The sequence below is a fragment of the Cyrtonyx montezumae genome, unplaced genomic scaffold (genome assembly GCF_038088225.1).
Source record: "Cyrtonyx montezumae isolate F1298 unplaced genomic scaffold, pur_monq_1.0 scaffold_7, whole genome shotgun sequence".
Classification (NCBI taxonomy): Eukaryota; Metazoa; Chordata; class Aves; order Galliformes; family Odontophoridae; genus Cyrtonyx; species Cyrtonyx montezumae.
In genome coordinates, this window is record NW_027072078.1 from 32,458,500 (window position 1) to 32,476,763 (window position 18,264).

The window sequence follows — 18,264 nt, forward strand, 5'->3', positions numbered from 1 at the left end:
CTAGAGAACTCATCCTGCATCCGTCTTCATCAGTGCGAATCAATGCTAATCTGAAAGGCTTACCAAAGTAAAAGATGAATGTGACTGCTTTGTTCATCAAATATTTGGTACTTCTAAAGGGATTGTTATACAGAATAGCAATGAAGGCATGAGCACCGCACTGCTACGAGCCACCCAAAGGCCAAAAAAGCAGTTGTTAGGTAAGTCACCACTTGTTTTCCACATGGAGTGACAGCCTACGGAGCTCACTGTGGCTGGGGACAGGTCTAAGCAGATGGGAGAAGGCTTCCTACCAGTAGAAAACTAAACTGGTACAAGAGAGTGCCTATGAACTCAGCTGTGTTTGGCAAGAAGGGACCAAATGTTGGGAAGCATGCAAGAGCCAGGCCTAAATTTACTACAGTGTAAATGAGAAGCAATAGGAATTAACAAGCAGATCGCTTAGCAGTGCCCAGCTCCAGCACCAAGAGAAAACTGTTGCAATGACTAGAAAATTCTGATTTAGAAGCTGAAACGACACTGCTTATGTTTCTTACGGCAAAAAAAAGCGTTGAACTGGTAACGACATCAGAAAACACCTTTCCTCATTCACTTGCATCACTTCTCAGTGCTTCCAGAACTGAACGCAACGGGCACGAGATGCTCTCCTGTTTGTTTCTTTGCTGTTTTAAAAGCTGCTAACTACCAGCAAGAAGCACTTCCTCCAGCTTTGTGAGCCTAAATAGCACCTGACAGCCCGAGTCACTGTGAACATGCCCACAGAGCAGCCCTGGACGTGGCTAATGGACTCATGCAGGGCACTGGAGGATATGCTGCCGTGGATTTCCACTTAACACCTATTACAAGGGGAAGAAGGGAAAGTTTATTCTAATGCAATGTGCGACATAAATATATGTCAGTTGTCATTCTATGTGACATCGACTTTCATTTTACCTCGGGTTATTATTTAAGTAATAAATCCTAACAAGGTGAGCTTTATCATCCCACCGAGTGTATCTGGGAGGTAGAGACACAAGGTGATAGCAAGAACGCTCAAAACATGATAATTCCTGACAGCTGCTGCTTGAGCACAAGTTAAATTGAACAGTTTATCTCAGCATAAAGATGTTATAAGGTTTTATGTTTAATTTAAAAAAATTAACATAAAACCCAGAGAAAGCAGAGTTAGGCAATCTTTCACAAACATGACATACTACAATCACTGTATAAGCTGGATTAGTACTTATTACCATGCTACTAGAGAATTAAGCTGTTTTTAGACCACCAAAGAGCTTTAAATTGCAACTTTTGTCTCTGTAAGAGAAACCTATATTTAAAACGTCTGCTAAATTCAAATTAACTGCTACATCATTAGCTTGCCACCTCACCAAAAGAAAAAAAAAAGCACACACATTTAAACTGCTATTACAATATTCTCATCCAAACCTATCGCTGCTGCAACACATAATACAGCAGTAGCCCTCCATAAATACCATGAGCAAAGTGTTGCAGAGCTGAAGGTCGCACCGTAACACCCCAGCTGTCCTCCCCAGGACAACCTCGAGCACTTTGCAGCTGCTAGGACAGGGTGCTCAGCAGCACCAGTGCCTTGGAGGCCGGCCAGACTGCAGGGCCACCCTCTGCACAGGCTCTGGTTTTATGCTAAGCTTGTGCTTAATTTGAAGCACTTAATTGTCCTCCTGACTTCTGAGGAACTACTTACGTGAATTAAGTTAAGCGGGTGCTTAATTCATACAAATATTCATGGGAAGAAGGATTGAGAGCAGCGTTGTGTGCGCCGAACGACCTGACCTTTGTCATGCCCGCTGCTTTATTTCACAGGGCTGAAACGGACTGAAGTTTAAAAACATAAACAAGCAGTAAAAGCATTCACGTTATCAGATGACAACAGATATCAGCCTGATATGGGTTTCCATTTATACCAAGCAAAATATCAAAGTATAGGTGCTGAAATATTTTTGTTTTGTTTAACAGATCTTCGTTTCACATAACCATGATTTACTCTTTTAAGAAACTGCCCTAAATCTTTCAATTAAATTCCCATGCAACCTAACTAAAAACACATTTTGCCTTCCCCTTGGGAGACCACACAGCGCACATTTACCTAACTGTGGATCCAGCACTGAAAGCACAGCTGATTGGCACCGGGATCCCTGCAGCCTGGCAATGGGCACTGCTGGAGGGAAGGGAATGAATACCCTCATGGAAAACCCGACACTGGAAGGGACCCTCAAGGACCAGCCAGTCCAGCACCCAGCCCCACATCGCATCACCCAAACCCAATGGCTGAGAGTGTTGTTCAAATGCTCCCTGAGCTGTGCCATGCCCACCTCCCTCTGTGACACAGCCCTTTCCAAACACCCAGCCCGTGCTGTCTTCATGCTCCTCAAGAACAAAACTGAGGGTTCTGGTCCCTCCATCTCATCCCTCAGCACACCTTTGGTTTCAATTCAATCACTTGGACACATCGGCTGATTTGGCTTCAGGGTGTTGGTTTTTTTTTTCGATGGTAAAGCAGACCTCAGATAGCATCATTAACGTGTGCAGTGCTAAACAGACCAGTTATCTTCACTCAGTGTCACACATATTTTTAGGATCAACTTGTAGAAGTTGTGTTTTTATCACTGTACCAAGAAGACAGTGATTGCAACCAACTAGAAAATGCTTTTCCATTTCTCACTGAACAATAGATGCCCCTGAATTTCTAAACAATAAATACTAATCAACGATAATATATGGTAGTGCACTACATAATATAAATTACACTTAATTTTTTTGGACGTGCAATGCACAAGTGTCAAAAATGCTTATAGATACCATAATACATATCTCATAAATTACACTTGTATAGATAGAGCGTAATTTGAAATGTTTACAGAAATAATTAAGTCTTACTATTTGAACATTCTTTATTATTCAAAACAAATCACAAGGGTTGTCATGCCTTTCATCTTAATTAGGCCACGTGTTTGTCTTATTTATTTGTTATGTACTTTCATAAACGTTTACAAATATTAATCGCAAAGAAAAATATTTTTCCCTCTCACTGCAATTGCTATGCAGAGCACTATGATAGATATTCATGGCTCCTACCAGTTCAATAGTTTGGGATTTCGAGTTAGCCTTGTATATTGAAATACACTAGAAATGAATATTTTGTTTTAAACTCATACTCCAAATTGTTTTTCTCATGCTTGTATTTAAAATGACACCCTCGCTCCCTTGCTTTATAGCATGCTACGCAGGACAAGAGTTGAAATTCTTCTTCCTGCTGTCACAGACCTCAGCTCCATTTTCCAAAAGAATTTACTGCCTAGAAATCGCATTTTCCCCTTCTTCATACATATCCCAAACAAAGCTCTAAACCATCTGCCTAAGCATCTGCTATTTGACGTTCCTGGAGCAGAGGGGGCTGCGTGTCCAGCCCCATTACTGCTGGTCCCATCCTTCTGTTTCTCTACCAACGTTTTCAGACCTCTGCCAGGACTTCAGGTCGCCTTTTCCAAAGCCTCCAGTCCTAACCCCACTGACTCCACTGACATTAGTCAGCAAAACCAGACATATAAAATAGCCACTCTCTCGCTTTAAATATTCAAGAGGCCGCACAGATGCATTAGGTTTTTCTGTTGTAAAACCATTTGGGTTCTCCATCAATTCTTCCTCTTAACTCAAAAGATGCTGAAAATGAAGTGAAAGCAACTAAAACTACTTTTGAATTTAACACTGAGAGGTAAGTTTGAAAGAGAGTAATTCAAGGACAGACTTCCCAGGTTTTTGGGAGAGGTCATATTTTGTTTGGATTCCTTTGGTTTCTGGGCAACAGCTCTGAAGCTTCTTCAGTTTTATTAAGTGTGTAGTATTTTTTTTCTTTCCCTGATTTGTAATTAAATTTGGCTTCAATTAATTACTGACAGATGCACATTTTTACTTTAGTGGCCAGATTGCTCACCATGGGCTACATCGTCCTCTCTGTTTCCATGAAGAGAGAGGTCGAGACCGAGCGGCTCTTGCTGTGGTGATAGGGGGAAGGAGAAAGCCACGAACCCACGTCATCTTCCTTGATCAGATCTCACTCTCTCAGCACTAAATAATGAAGCAAAGGCATCTTATTAGGGCAGAACATAAGTGAAGCAGGACAGCCAAGGAGCCGTTGGATGGCTTATGAGAGACGTACGGATCAGTTCTGCTCAAATATATGCTGTGATGTATATTTGCAAGAGCAAACAAAACACAAGAAAATACAAGAAAGAGAAGGCAACAAACGCACAAGGGAGAATGTAAAGGATGTAGGGATGTACAGTGAAAAGTTTTCTAGAGGAAAAAATATGCTAAATTGTTAAATTCAAACTAATCACGTAAGACTCACAAAGCTTTGTTTATTGTTTTAAAGTCCACAATTTCGTTTAATTGGGTCTCTTACCTGTCTAACTCTGGAAGAAAAAACAAATTATGCCAAGTGACTGGCATGAAAAATGCACCTCTTGTGTGGTAGGAACATGGAAAAGTCCTAAGATCACACACATCACAACGCTGCTCTTCAATAGCGAAACCAAAGAAGGAACTTGAGGACAACTACTCCACGTCAGATAGTGTTCACTGAAAGTAGCCTAACTCTTTTAAATGAAGAAACAAATATTTTATCCAACTTTTCTGTGATAATTCCATTGGTTTGATTTTTTATAGTGGTATGCACTCAGTGCATAGACATACACAGTGCATCAGGTGCATATATGCTGCTTTGTGCAGTGGAGAGTGTCCTTAAACTCACACCTTTACCTATAAAACCTTAAAAAGACAACACTTAAATGGCAACACCACATAACAGCTGAAACACAGAATTAAAATGGAGCAAGTGAAGTGCAGGCTTCTCTATTCCGAGCGTTGGATTCCTACCCAGGAAGCTGCCAAGGGATGGAGGGAACTGACTGAAAGAAAGAAACCTAAGACATCTAAGAAAGGGGTGTATGAATGGATGCTTTCATGTATAAAAGGTAAATAAAAAGAGCTATTTTCCTTTTATTAAAAAAAAAAAAGTTTTGGAAAAATCAAAGCTCAAATCCTCTCCCAGCCTTCACATTTTAAATTAAAAAATAAATAAAAACCACCCCAGAAAACCCATGCACTTCACACGATCACAGAGAAAAGACGGGCAGGGTCTCAGCAGACTGCTTGGCAGTTTTATGTTTCAAGTGCCCCCAAAATTCTGTTCTCCAAAACATGTCTGACTGCCACCTGTTTTGTATGTTACTTCAGGCGTTTCGTTATGTAAATACTTAAAAGATTTGTTTTCTCTATCTTATTTATTTTTTGTAAATTTGAAAGGGGTTGCAAAAAGGAACTTAAGTTTTCTTAACAAATGGCTTTCAGATTTTTCCAGTAGACCACGTCTCTGATTTCATCTTGGATAACCTATAAACAAGTCCTTTTAAGAATATTTTTATAGAAGCTAATGCTCTTGTAGCTGATTTTTACCCCAATCCCCCCCCCCCAAAAAAAAACAAACACAAAAACCACCACTGCAGAGCATCACTCCAAGGCAAAGCTACTGCTTTAGAATGGGGACCTCAAGAAAAGCAGGATTCTTCCCAGAAAACTAATACAGTCCTCGAAAAAACCCTGACTGTCATAAAACCTGAGCAGCTGGCAACTCTGTCACCATGAAGTATCCATATGGAAGACCGAGATGTGTCAAACTACCCAAAACGAGTTTGGATAGTGCAGAAGATGGAATAAATAATTCAGTATCTTCAACACTTTCAACAGCAGGTAGTAGATATGCTACCTGCTTCTACAATGTGCCAAAATGTAACATGAGAGTGAGAGCGAGGGAGAGAATGTGCGTGTCTCCAACCTGTTTCCACGAGGATATTTTGCTCGAGGAAGTTCTCTTTTTAGAGGCATATGATCCATATCAGATGTTTGTCAGGAGCAGGCAGCACTAGAGAACATTAGGAATAACTTAGTAACTTTAATATATATTCACCAACTGCATGCAGCCTCATATATATATATATATATATATATATATATATATATATATATACATGAATATGTATGTAGTCTTGTAAATCAGTGGGTGTATATGTGTATATGTATATATATGGGAATCTTAATCAAATGTACCATAAAAACGTAAGTGAAAGTATTTATTTCTCCCAACAGCCCTTCACACTTGTGTAATGCACACTGCTATGGCACAGTGACAGCTTCCTGCCTTAAAAGAAGCAGGCAGATGATTCAATACAATCAGCTGAACTTGAAGCCACAACTACAATTTAAATGCTTCTGGTCCATGCTCATGAAGGCTGCAGGAGAACCCTGGTGATGCCAGGAATTGAACGACCAAGCTCCTACCTGCAAGGAGTCAACGCTCAGCCAGCACGCTGCCAAAAGCCTGGGGATGGCAGACAGACCAATGTTCAATGGTGTATCAACAAGGAGAGTTTCAGTCTTCACCTCCTGCATACTAATTTCCAACCCCAGCCTCTCTTATTCGACAGTTTCTGAATCGTGGCACAGCTACCAGACTTGAACGATTACGCTGAAATGGCTGACTGACCAAATGAAGTGAGATTTCAAAGAAGGGAGACAAACACCCTCCTTCAATTCAAAAGCTGCCAAACATATTTCATCAAACTTTCAAAAAATAATTGTTTTGTCTGTTCTGAATTAAGCCTGAAGTGCTTTTAGAGAGGTTTCTCTACAAACATGGCTAAAGATCACAAAGGGGAGCATTTGGATTGAATGTAACCCTTCAGTCATCTATTTCTCAAATAAAACTTGCAGCATGCCTGGCATATACCATAAACTGATTTATTTCCATTTACGTAACATGTTTTTAAAGTGTAATCTGAATTGATGCCCTTTCATTTCAGATTATCACAACTGGCCTTTCTCTGCAACGTCACCAGTGAAAGAGATGGAAAAAGGGCTCTCAAGCAGCCTGGGTAAGGCAGCTTGCTCTGGGGTTCCTGCCATGCCAGGTAGGGTACCAATGCAAGAACCTGCAGAGAAAGAGAGAATTCCAAGAGAATGAGACAAACATACACATGAGAGCATGTGGCAGTTTTGAACCTGAAGCCTTTTGCCCATTTCTGAGACGATCTCCGGGTCCTGAGTAAAAGTTTTGTAGATGTGACCGCTACGCTGCAGTCATCATCGGGTGATTTTTACACATGGATGCATTGCCCAAGTGAGCAAAGTGACCCCAACACTATCACACTTTGGGATTTCCTCCCCCATGGAAAAAAAAATCCAAATTAAAAAGTCGTAATCAAAGGGGTTTTGGCTTCCAGATATTTTACAGATTGTTCTCTCAACGTTATCTCATGTGCAACTATGTAATTGTAAACTTCTGAATTCATTTTATCATTAAATAAAGCACCCAGCGTCGAATTCCCATTACACACCAGTAACATGCAAGTGAGATTCCACAGTGAGAAGAATATAGCAGATACTTTCTAACCTTTGAGATTCGGAAAGCGAGGCCAAAGCTTGCTTATCGAGGGCCATGAAGAGAATCAGTGCCATGGTGAGGAGCCCAAGAGTTGAAGATAAGAGAAAGTCACGGTCTGGTGATTTCATCGATCTCCGTATTATCATGTCACTCTGTGTACATATCTTATGGACCCTGCTCACCACAGTACCTGACACACTTCCTGAATGAAGTGTTATCTTCGTGAGACCATACGCAGTACTTTCAGATAGCGTATTTTTAGGCACAGATATCACGTGCGCACATACATTGGTTTATATGCATTCACACACAAGTGTGAGCTCACACGTAGACAACACGCATCTATACTGGATACTTTACATATATTGTGTGTGTGTATACATAGATCTATCCTGCTCTTCTATCACATTCCGCACTATGATTGTGAAACACTATCTTCAGAATTAAGCTGTTTAAACCGCGGCCTGGAAAGTTGTTGACAACAGCTGATTTGTTACTGAGAAACGATCGTGCATCTCTCTGCCACAGAAAGCTAAAAATCCACTCGAGGTGTCTGGCCAACAAGCGTTCCTATCTGCAAAAACAGAGCAAAATGAAATATTTTTGGTCAAGGTCTCCAAGTAACACAGTTTTTCCGGTGATGCCTTTGGCCTACGTGTAAGGCCTTTCAGGAGCTCTCGAAAGGGAAACTTGACTCGAGCTGTTTGTCAGGATGACTGGAGGTATTCTCTGGAAAGCATTTCAAAAAGAGTTCTGGACCACTGGTAGTTGCGCAGTCATATGGGATTCATTTTCTGTATATATCTCTATATAGTGCTGGATGAAACAAATTAACTTTAAAATTCAAAGATCTTTATACAGCCGTGTGCTTTTAGATACAGATATTTAAGCAATCTCCATTTCCTGCCAAACACTGAAATGGATATAAAATTACATTAAATTATTAGGGATACAACCAGTAAAATTTCTCTTCTGCCTTCTTTGCTAGTTGCTGCATCTTGGTATTTCTTGCGTTGAGTATTAAAGACTTTATTAATATTTGTGATTTTAAGTCCTTCTCCAATTAAAGCAATAAGTGTGTGCAGGATGTGAGATGGCACCTCTGAACCCCGCTGTGGGCAGCAGCTGCAGGCTCACAACCATTCTCCATAGGAGGTAACTCCAGTACCTGGCTCAAGAAAACAGAATTTAGTTACTGTGTCCCCTTCTGTGGCACTCCAAGATGACTTCAGAATGTCTGCTTTTCAGGATTCAGCCACCTTGATTTCTGTTCTTAGAAAGTAATGAACGCACAATGCAGAAGGAGGAACTCACACATTGCTGGCTCTGCTAAAGCCCCAACTCCAGCTCAGCTCTATGGTCACTCACAGGTGGCCACCATGCATAGGCCGAGCCCCAGCCTGTAAGACACACCAAGGGGGGGCAAGATCTCATCTTGACTTCATTTATGGCAATTCAAAAAGGAACTTATTAAGGTGTTCAATTTGTATTTTTATTGTTTGGAAGAAAACATGAGAAACCCCTCTTTCCCTTTCTGCAGGACCTGTAGATCAACACAAAGGGAAAGAGGAAAGCCAGTAAGTAAAGCATAAAAACCTACTTTCTTCCTTCTTGCTCTTCCTTCTAATACTAATACCGTAAGTATTACTAGAAACAAGTAAATAATGAAGGAGGAGCAGGGCACTGGTGAAAGAATAAAAAGAAAAATAATGTCATCCATTGGGGATTATAGAGAGCAGTGTCCTAAGCTGTCCCACAGCAGACCTCCTCGGGGCTACTGTTTCAAGTAAAAATTAAACACTACACAGGAACAGTTTAAGATTGACGTTTTCCAGCTTTGTGTCAAGTTACATTATTTGAATGAATCTCAACTTTTAAAAACATCAAAACAGCAAAGAAAAGCAGACGAGGGCTGTATAAAAAAGAAAGCTGAGAAATAGGACTCTCACTAGAAGCAGAACAGCCACCCATGTTGAGTATTACCAGAGGCAGGATTAGGTAATGATGTCTTTAAATAAAAATTACCATCCGCTCTTTTCCTTGCAAGTTGAGTATGAATGAGTAATGCTCATTACTCCATGAGCATTTTTCTGCCCGTGCCCTTACTCAGTTTTTGTATGCCCACCTCACAAGAGCCCCGCGTTAAGCTGAATCCAAAAGGAACCCAGCACAGTGCTCAGGGTCCTGAGCCACAGCCCCGAAACTACAGCAGGAGCTCAGAAGAAGGCAGGCAGGATTTTTTCTCTAAGTTACCCCAGAAATTCAATGCCGTCTGTAATAACAGCAAGCACTCGACCGCCCTCTCCTCTCATCTCTCAAGCACTTGCAGAAAGCCTGCTCTTAACCCTCCTGCACAAGCTGAAACTCCCTTTCATCTTCCATTTATTTTCATTTTTACCTGAAAGGGAGAGGAGAGCTGGGTTTTTAAGCACAACAAACCCGTTTTGCAATGCATTAGGCTGTGGTCTCCCTTCCATCGACAGGAACGCATACCTGAACTTCTGCAGAAATAACAATTTCGCCCTTTTGATTTAAGTATGGCATATATTTAATGTAATGTTCATCTATATATGTTCTCACTGTTTAAGAACTCGGCGCAGGTGTTATTAATAAAATAAATTTCTTTTTAAAAAGGATGCTATTCTATAAGCTTTGAAGCTCACACATAGCCTAACTTAACCCAGCTTTGGCTCATCTGGTCTTTAAATGACTCCTTTCATGTGGTCAGCCCACGAGCCATACGTACTGCTGCTCAATCACGCCACTGTACATCGTCAGCGTGAGGATGATTTGCATGATTTGCATTTCCTGTACCGTTTGAGCTTCAATGAGCTCTAAGCACCACGTACAAAAGAAACCACCGCCAAGTAATGCAAAGATTTTAGTTAAACCAGATGAGACTGTTTTAGTCAGGCTGCCAATAAGAAAGGGGAAAAAAAAAAAGAAAGGGAAAAAAAAAGAGTCTCAGGGATATCCTGTTAAATAATGATTTATTTGTAGGGAATCTGAACCCGAGACGAGTAGCTACTTCTGAAATCTAAAAGTTGTGTGGATTCCTTAATAAATATGGCCTAGCATCAAAGAATTCAGCGAGAACTATTTTTTTTTAGTGTGTTAGTAAGATTTTGGCACTGACTTTTGTTACTAATTTATGTATTCAATAGTACATAAACAGGTTCTGATTACATTCGCTTTCCTACCATATAAAAATAAATGTGATTAAACCAAATTCAGCAATTGATGGTTAAACTTCTCCCTGTGAAGAAATGGTTTATTTTATCCCAAATGATCAATAAGAGCTGTTGGACAAATATCTGTGATAGAAGCAGCACTACAGCGGGCTCAATGAATAAGTACGACAGCGGGGAAAAAAAAAAACCAGCATAGAGCCTCATCGTCACGAAAAACAGAGACAGATGGGGAGACAGACCTATATGATGCTACAAATAGATGAATATCTTGCAAGGATTTCAACAAATGTTTTAAGACTGAGTAGAAATTTGAGAAACTGCAGATTTGTTCGCAGTACTGCCTTCACGTTCACCTGAAATCCACAAGCTGGAAGATAATCATTACATGGATTATTACCAAGGTTTCAGAAATTACAAGAAAAATGCACGGGGTACTTAACTGTGTTGCAAGATCTCTTTCAGATAAGACACAATTAATGATGCCACTGTTCAGCACAAGTTCTGTGTTAGCTATTAGTACCAAAAAGAACGAAGAAAGTTTACTTTTATTACTGCTTTAAGAAACTTGCCTGAGGTGTGCTCCACCACAACTTAAAAACAGAGGTGTGAACCTCACGCGCAACACCATATTTTGTGACAGGTCTCAGCTTCAAGTGGTAGATAAATTCAGCAAGATTAACATCTAATAGCACGCATCACATATGCCTGATAGCAACCCAAGGCTGTCTGCTGGAGCACCAGAGGAATCTGCATACAATCAAGCTTAATGAAAACCACAGCCAACTCCCACCGCTGCTCTTTCCAAAGGACATTCATTCTCAGAACGTGCAGTTGCGTCTTCAGCTCTCTGGAGTATGCAAGTGTTAGCAAGTTGTAAGAAGAGCATCAGGAGTCATCAAAGGGTTAAGCAACGTCTTGAATATGAAAAATTCACATATTCCATTGTTGTCTGCAAATGCACAGCATCACAACATTCTATAGCATGACTAGAACATTTAGGAACAGAAACGGGCACCAAATTAAAAATGCCTTCTGTCATTTTTCCACTTAGAGATCCCCTGCATAATGCTCTTATTTAAAGGTCAGCTAATTTTATTAGAGAAAATAACTAATAACCTTCATTAATTCTTAGGCGTGCAGATCTCTAGCACGTCAACCAAATAAATAATACACCGAGGCAACACAACACAAACTGAGCTGGTGAATATAAGCTCTACTGTGAGGGCAAAAAAAAAAAAAGAAAAAAAAAGAAAAATAAATAAATAAATAAATAAAAATAAAATCCGCATTTTCAACAGACAAAAGAGGGCATTAGAAATGTAATACATTTTTTTCCTCAGAAGCTGGAATAGATGGAGCTGAGTAAAAGCAGCTCTGCTGATGCTCCCCCATGGTCTGAAACACTGAGACCATCTAACGAGGTGCTAAATGCTCTCACCTGCACGAGGCCAGGCACAAGCCCGAATCCCCAGTGCTACATAGCACGGATGTGCCCAATAATGGAGAATCTAACCGAGAATTTTCCTTACAAACTTTCTGATTTAATGACCAAATAACATGAAAATATGAAAGTTAAAACCACACGCGTTTGTATTTTCTCTTCATGATATCCCTTGTAGCAAAAGCACCATGAGTGCTGCGCGCTATATAAAATGATTCAGGAACATCCCCAGTTTTATCAGGCAATTTTCTTTTACACCAGTGGACTCGCATGCAACGCTATTCATTATCAGCCTTTCCCAGCACACCGCTTTCGGTTAGTTTGCTCCTAAGAAACATTACCGTGCACGAACCTAAAAATAGATTGCTATTTTGGGCTACTTAATCACATGAGGAAAAGAAACAGTTTGTATCAGTCTTCTTTAATTTACAAAATAATTCCGCCGTGCGCCCAGCGCATATATCATGGAAATCAGTGGCACTCCACCGGCAGGGCAAGCTGCACGCCTGCTGCCGCCGAGGCAAAACGTGCTTTAAAAGATTCCAGCAACAATAGTCTTGTGACTAAATAAGAAACAGAAGCAGAAGCCATGAGCCAAGCAGATACCTATCGGTTTCCTTGAGCTTAATCTGATTAAAACATGGCTCTCAAAAATGTTAAATAGAACGCCACGTCAGAGAGCAGGCATATGATAAAAATAGCTCCTGACAGGAAATCATTATTAAACCAGCATTACTAGTGTATCTGTTATGGAAATTTCCCTGTAATTTCTCAAGGTTTCCCCTCGTGCTCTTCTTGAGTTGCCTGTTACACTTCTTTCTTTCTCTTTAATGGTGTTTAAGTTTGAGATGTAAAAAGAAAATTATCACTGCAATTTTCCGACTAGATTCTGCTCAATACCATCTCAAGTATGTCGTACATCATCTTGTCATTCACTTTAACAAGAAATCACATAACATTCATAGGCAGAAAATAATCCAAAACGGGCAAGTGCCACTGTGGCAAAAACATACTCATATATCACGGCAGGAAAAAAAAAACTTCAATTCAATGGCTTTTGTAATGAATGTATCTTACACATTTTTAATTGGGGAAAAGCTGCTAGGAATGACCCGAGTGCTATTTTAGCGTCCATCAGCCAGATTGAGAAAAAGTAAGCTTTTGATAATATGCTATCACACACCAACATTAATATTTCTTCAAGCTTACGTACGTAACATAAAATTCAGCACTCAAAAATCTCAGCCACTGCTGTCCTGCTCACAAACATCCCAGCGACCACTGTGCCTTTGAGCACCCCATAATGTATAAGCTGGATTTGCAGCACCTTGTCCTGCACTCAGCCACATGCTCCAGAAAATCCTTTTCAAGAAAAAAAAACTTAAATACAATAATTTCATACAGCATTATCTTATGATGCTATGCTCTGTTATTAAGAACAACTTCAGTACATTGAAGAGATTTCAATAAACTTCACTTTGCAAAAACTGGGTTTCTTTCTTAAATATCCACCAAATTGATTTTTCAGAATAGCAGAGTCCTTGTATGTTTGGCTGGTGTTTTCCAGGACCTGCTTGATGTCCACCCTGGGTGTCAATCTATTTGTCCCACTGAGGCCACACTTTGCCTGACCCAGAGTGAGGGACTGTGCATCCCATGGGCAGTGGTGCTTCAGCCTCAGTCCATGAAGAGTCTTCCAAGATCACTCCCATCTACTCTGCTTAGTATCCCTCTCGAATTAATAAATTATATCTACTAGAGGGATGATTCAGCTCATGGTCTTACTGCTGTCATCTCCCTTGACAAAGCAGAAAAAAACACCCAACTGTGAAACATCAGAAAACAAAGTTCAACCCATCTCTATCTACTTAAATGCAAATTTAGATCTCAAGGTGACACAACTCAATGCATTATGCTGACTGAAATGGGCCCAGAACTCTAGGATCTGAATCCCTACAGTAGACTTCTGCACGTGCAATGTCACAGGGAAGGATGGGCAGCCTGAAATGCCAGGAAGAAACACCAGTGACAGTTAAGATGTCAGAATATGGTAAAACACAAAAACAAAAGGGAAGCCAAGGATGAATGAAGATGGAGCCATCTGCAAACTGCTCTGCAAGCAGTGCCTGAAAATTACTTCCAATGCTCCTAAAAGCCCAAATGCAACATAAGGTCACACAGCAAAAGTTAATTCAGATGAACAGCACTGCTCTTATCCAATACCAACATCCTGAAGCAGAATGGTTATTGTGCTTCCCCAGTGGTGCTGAAGAACCCTAAGCAATTGCTATGCACAAAGCAGAACCTCTGCCCACACTCTCTGGTCAGCTTCAGTCCCCCCAAGCCAGCTCTTTTCACCACAAGTGCATTAGCAATCAAGAAGAAATACCAACTTCCACACTGAATTCTCAATAAACACTGAATCTTATCAAAATAAACATACACAGAACACCTGAAATGGTGTCCTGCCATAGCTTCCCAATTTGAAATACTGACACAGAAGTATGAGCTAGCATGTTAAGAAATTACTACATATTAAGAATAGCAGCAATAGCACTGAGATCATTGAAAGAGACTTAAAGATCATCTGGTTCCAACTATTTGCCTTTCTCATTTGCTGTCCCCTCTCACATCTTTTCTGTGCTATCCAATGAAACAAGACACAGTGCAGTGGAGAAACTTTCAATCTCAAGGCTCTTAGCAGCAAAAATAGGTATGCGTACAGTTATACAGAGGAGCAATGCAATCACTGAAGGCTAAGTGAGTCATCCACTTCAGAAGGATGACCTGTAATTAAACAAGAATCTGCAAAACTCTTAACTATGAGTATCAATTTCAACCTCTGACGTGAAGAGCAAGAAGCATCCTAGGTACTGGAAGCATCGATACATTCTACTGCAGAGCTGCCCACAAAGTAACCTCTCACCTAAGAAAACCCTTTTCCTCAAGAAGCTAAACAAAAACAATCTAAAATATTTATTGCCATGAATTTCATCCTCGTTCCATAAACTGCTTAAGAGACATGACATCATGCTAACTATCTAGACCTGTCTGGTTGATAACAGACCCAGATTTCACGCTGCAGACAAAGCTGCAGAAATGTGGAAGGGTGCAAATCTACAGGTCACAGCAGATGCTCAACACCAGTCTGCCTTGCCAAGGCCAGAGCTGACAGTCCTGCAAGCACAGGAGGTCTAGCAGCAGCCAGGGCTGGCAGCACAGGAACAAACCTGGCTAGTCTTACACAAGGCTGCTGCCCACAGCTTCTGGCCACAGGGCTTCTCCACAAGTCAGTGCATTTCACAGAAGGCAGAATGACAAGCCTGAAAGAAGGTTAATACTAATTGAAGTTTGCAGCAGGGTGTAGACAGGAACAGGTTCAAAGTAGCCATTACAGAGAAATCCATCTTAAACATACCCAAGCGTATCTCAAGGCAGACTTTTCCCCAGTCACAATCACCTTGCTTTCAGGCCACATGGCAGATAGGATGACGTTCAGCTTCCAGTTGGTATGCACTGAAATTCCAAAACAGCACTGCAGGAGCACCAGCAAATGGGTCTCGTTCAGTTTTAGACATCTTAAACTTCCCAAGATTCTAGGAAAGAGCAGTTAGTGAACATTAGGTTGGAGGAGTCAAACAACTGTTTGTGAATGTGAGCACCACCTAAGTCTAACCTCCCCGCAGCCACAAACCATACTGCTCCTTCACAGAAGCTTATTCCAGCTCCTCCTTGGGGCAGTTGGAAACTTTCAGCTAACAGAAAGGTAATAAAACAAAATCATTTTGGTTGCCTAAAAGCTGGTGCAAATGAAAGATTTCAGCCAGTCTACAAGGAGATCTACGACTTATTTAGTGAATTCAAAAATTAAGACACTGCTTTCTTATTCTGAGCGCATAATCTCCTCAAGAAGACTATTTTCAGACATCTAAAGAAAAAGTTGATTTTACAATAGGAAAAATGAGTGTACCACATTTCAAATCCATTAAAATATAAAGTTCTGGTTACAGGCGCAACAATCTGCCTAATTAGTTTTTCCTAATTAGCAGGATGCTCTAACCTCTTTAATAAGACTTCTGTGGACAGAATGTTCCATATTGGTTATCCATCTGAGGAAAAACTGAACAAATACTTCTGGAGTACAGCTAATAGACCGAGCGTGGTCGGGCTTCGTGGTCAGCAGGCTGCTCACATGGGCTGGCACTTAATACTGGCAATCTGCGAAAAGATGAAATATTCTACTTAAGATGCACCACGGCTTGCATGACAACTCTCTTCATAACAACGCATCGTAAAGACAAAATTAATGGTATTGCAAACATGAATTAATAAAGTCACCGGTTTAAATTCCATAGGATGGAAGAAAGAAAAAAGGAAGGAAAAGAAATGAACACAATGGACCAAAATACGCCATGCAAAGGTGAGCTAAAGAGATAATGGGAAGGCACATACCACAGCGATGCTGTAACAACCCTCAGTGTGGCTGAGCACTTGTGCTCCACCATGAAGCAGCTGCATTGCACAGTTTTTTACTTTCTCTTCATGATTCAGTCTTAGGCTGAACCGAGCAATTCACAGGCAACAATATCACCTGAGTCCTATCTCTCGTAATAAAATACACTCTCATTGTTACTACACATTCACCATGTCAGTCAAACTATCAGATGAGAGAAGCACAGAGCTCTAGTCACATCTTTGGTCAGAGGCTGATGTCCAAGATAAGGACAATCCAGGCCTTTATTTTGTCAGGAGTCTGCAGAGGAGCTGCTGAGCTTCATCCCAACAGACAAAATATTCTTAATACGGCTTACAATAGCAGGAAGCACACACAAGCATCTCAGGCACTAACCCATTCTCCCTGCAGAGCCTACCCATGCTTTGAACCCTCTGGTCATGCACCCATCAATAGATCTCCTGAAGGCACGGGAAAAGCTATTAAGAGTTTTCATTTTTTCCTCAACAGGACCTAAGAAAACTGAGAGTCATGTGCAAAATATAATTGAAGAACAATCCCCTGAAAAATGCTTGCCAGACAGTGATAATGGGAGGTAGAGACACCATAAATATAGTCTTTAAATATGCCTGAAACCCAGAGACCCTATTCAATTCACAGTGCTGATGACCATTTGTTAATGATGGAAATCAGTGCTTTAGAAGGGTAGAATTAGAAGGGTAGATATCTACTTTTTAATAGCAAATCTATACACTGCTCATCATAACATAGCAAGGCACACACAAGACAAGCCTTAGGTTCTCTGCTCCATTTTCAAAAAAATAAAACAATGGTAAGTTTTGCCATTTGCAACTCATGATGCAATTCTGAATAATTACATTACAATCTGTTCTTCCTGTTTTGAAACTCCTATCTACAGCCTCTTCCTAGAGATCTGCTGACTCAAGTAAGACCTGAGATCTGCATTCAAAGCACGCAAGACCTGGATGCCTCAGCAGCCACAGAAACTACTGAGGTCTGATTCCCAAGTAGTCTGGGGACACAAGGTCCTCTGCAAGGTCAGCATGAAATCTCACCAGAGGAAGCACTACGGTAAAATAGATTCAACGTGCACAATCTTGAGTAGACAGTAATGCTAACAGTCTAGAGCAGATAGCTATGAGGTCTCTGTAACCAGATCTTCTTCCACATAGGTGTAAGACATTACCTACCACGATGTGTAAATACAAGGGCTCGTTCTAGGGGACCCCAGATGACCCAGAATACTGAAGCTATGTAAAAATAACAGGGAGCAAAGGGAAGAACAGTAGTTAGTCACGACTTGAGCAGTACAAGGGCAGGTATAAAGTTCTCATTTCCTCCCAGGACGGTCAAGAGTCACGTGAAGAGTTGCATAATGCCTAATGGCAAACGCTGGGGTAGCTCAAATGACCTACTCATTTTCAGGGAGTTCATCAGGATGAGTTGAAAAATGCTCAATTTACAGGCTGAAGTCAAGAGAAGAACAAACAAGTAAAAGGTTAACTCTACTACCAAAGACAAAAAAAACTACAACAACTTGCCAAATGGGGCAAAATAGTGAGGCTGTTTGTGAAGAACCTCTGCAGTCATTACCATTCACCACCATACCTACTAACCACATCAGCCTGTGCCAATGCCATGATGCTCTGGACATACATGGAAGAAAACAGGGCTAAAGCACACAGTTCCTTTTTATCAATGG

The 18,264-nt window shown here is 40.8% G+C and overlaps 1 protein-coding gene across 6 annotated transcripts in view; it reads right to left on the minus strand.

Annotated features, from left to right (window-relative positions):
• The window catches only part of GTDC1 (glycosyltransferase like domain containing 1), a 158,119-nt gene that overhangs the window by 82,587 nt on the left and 57,268 nt on the right, over window positions 1-18,264 (minus strand). Inside the window, exon 2 of one of the 6 annotated variants that reach the window (XM_065751008.1) lies at window positions 5,852-5,938. The exons of the other annotated variants lie outside the window; for them this stretch is intronic. Coding sequence (XP_065607080.1) covers window positions 5,852-5,910 — 59 coding nt within the window. The 5' untranslated portion in view covers window positions 5,911-5,938. The remainder of the gene's footprint in view (window positions 1-5,851; window positions 5,939-18,264) is intronic. 6 annotated transcript variants of the gene reach the window in all.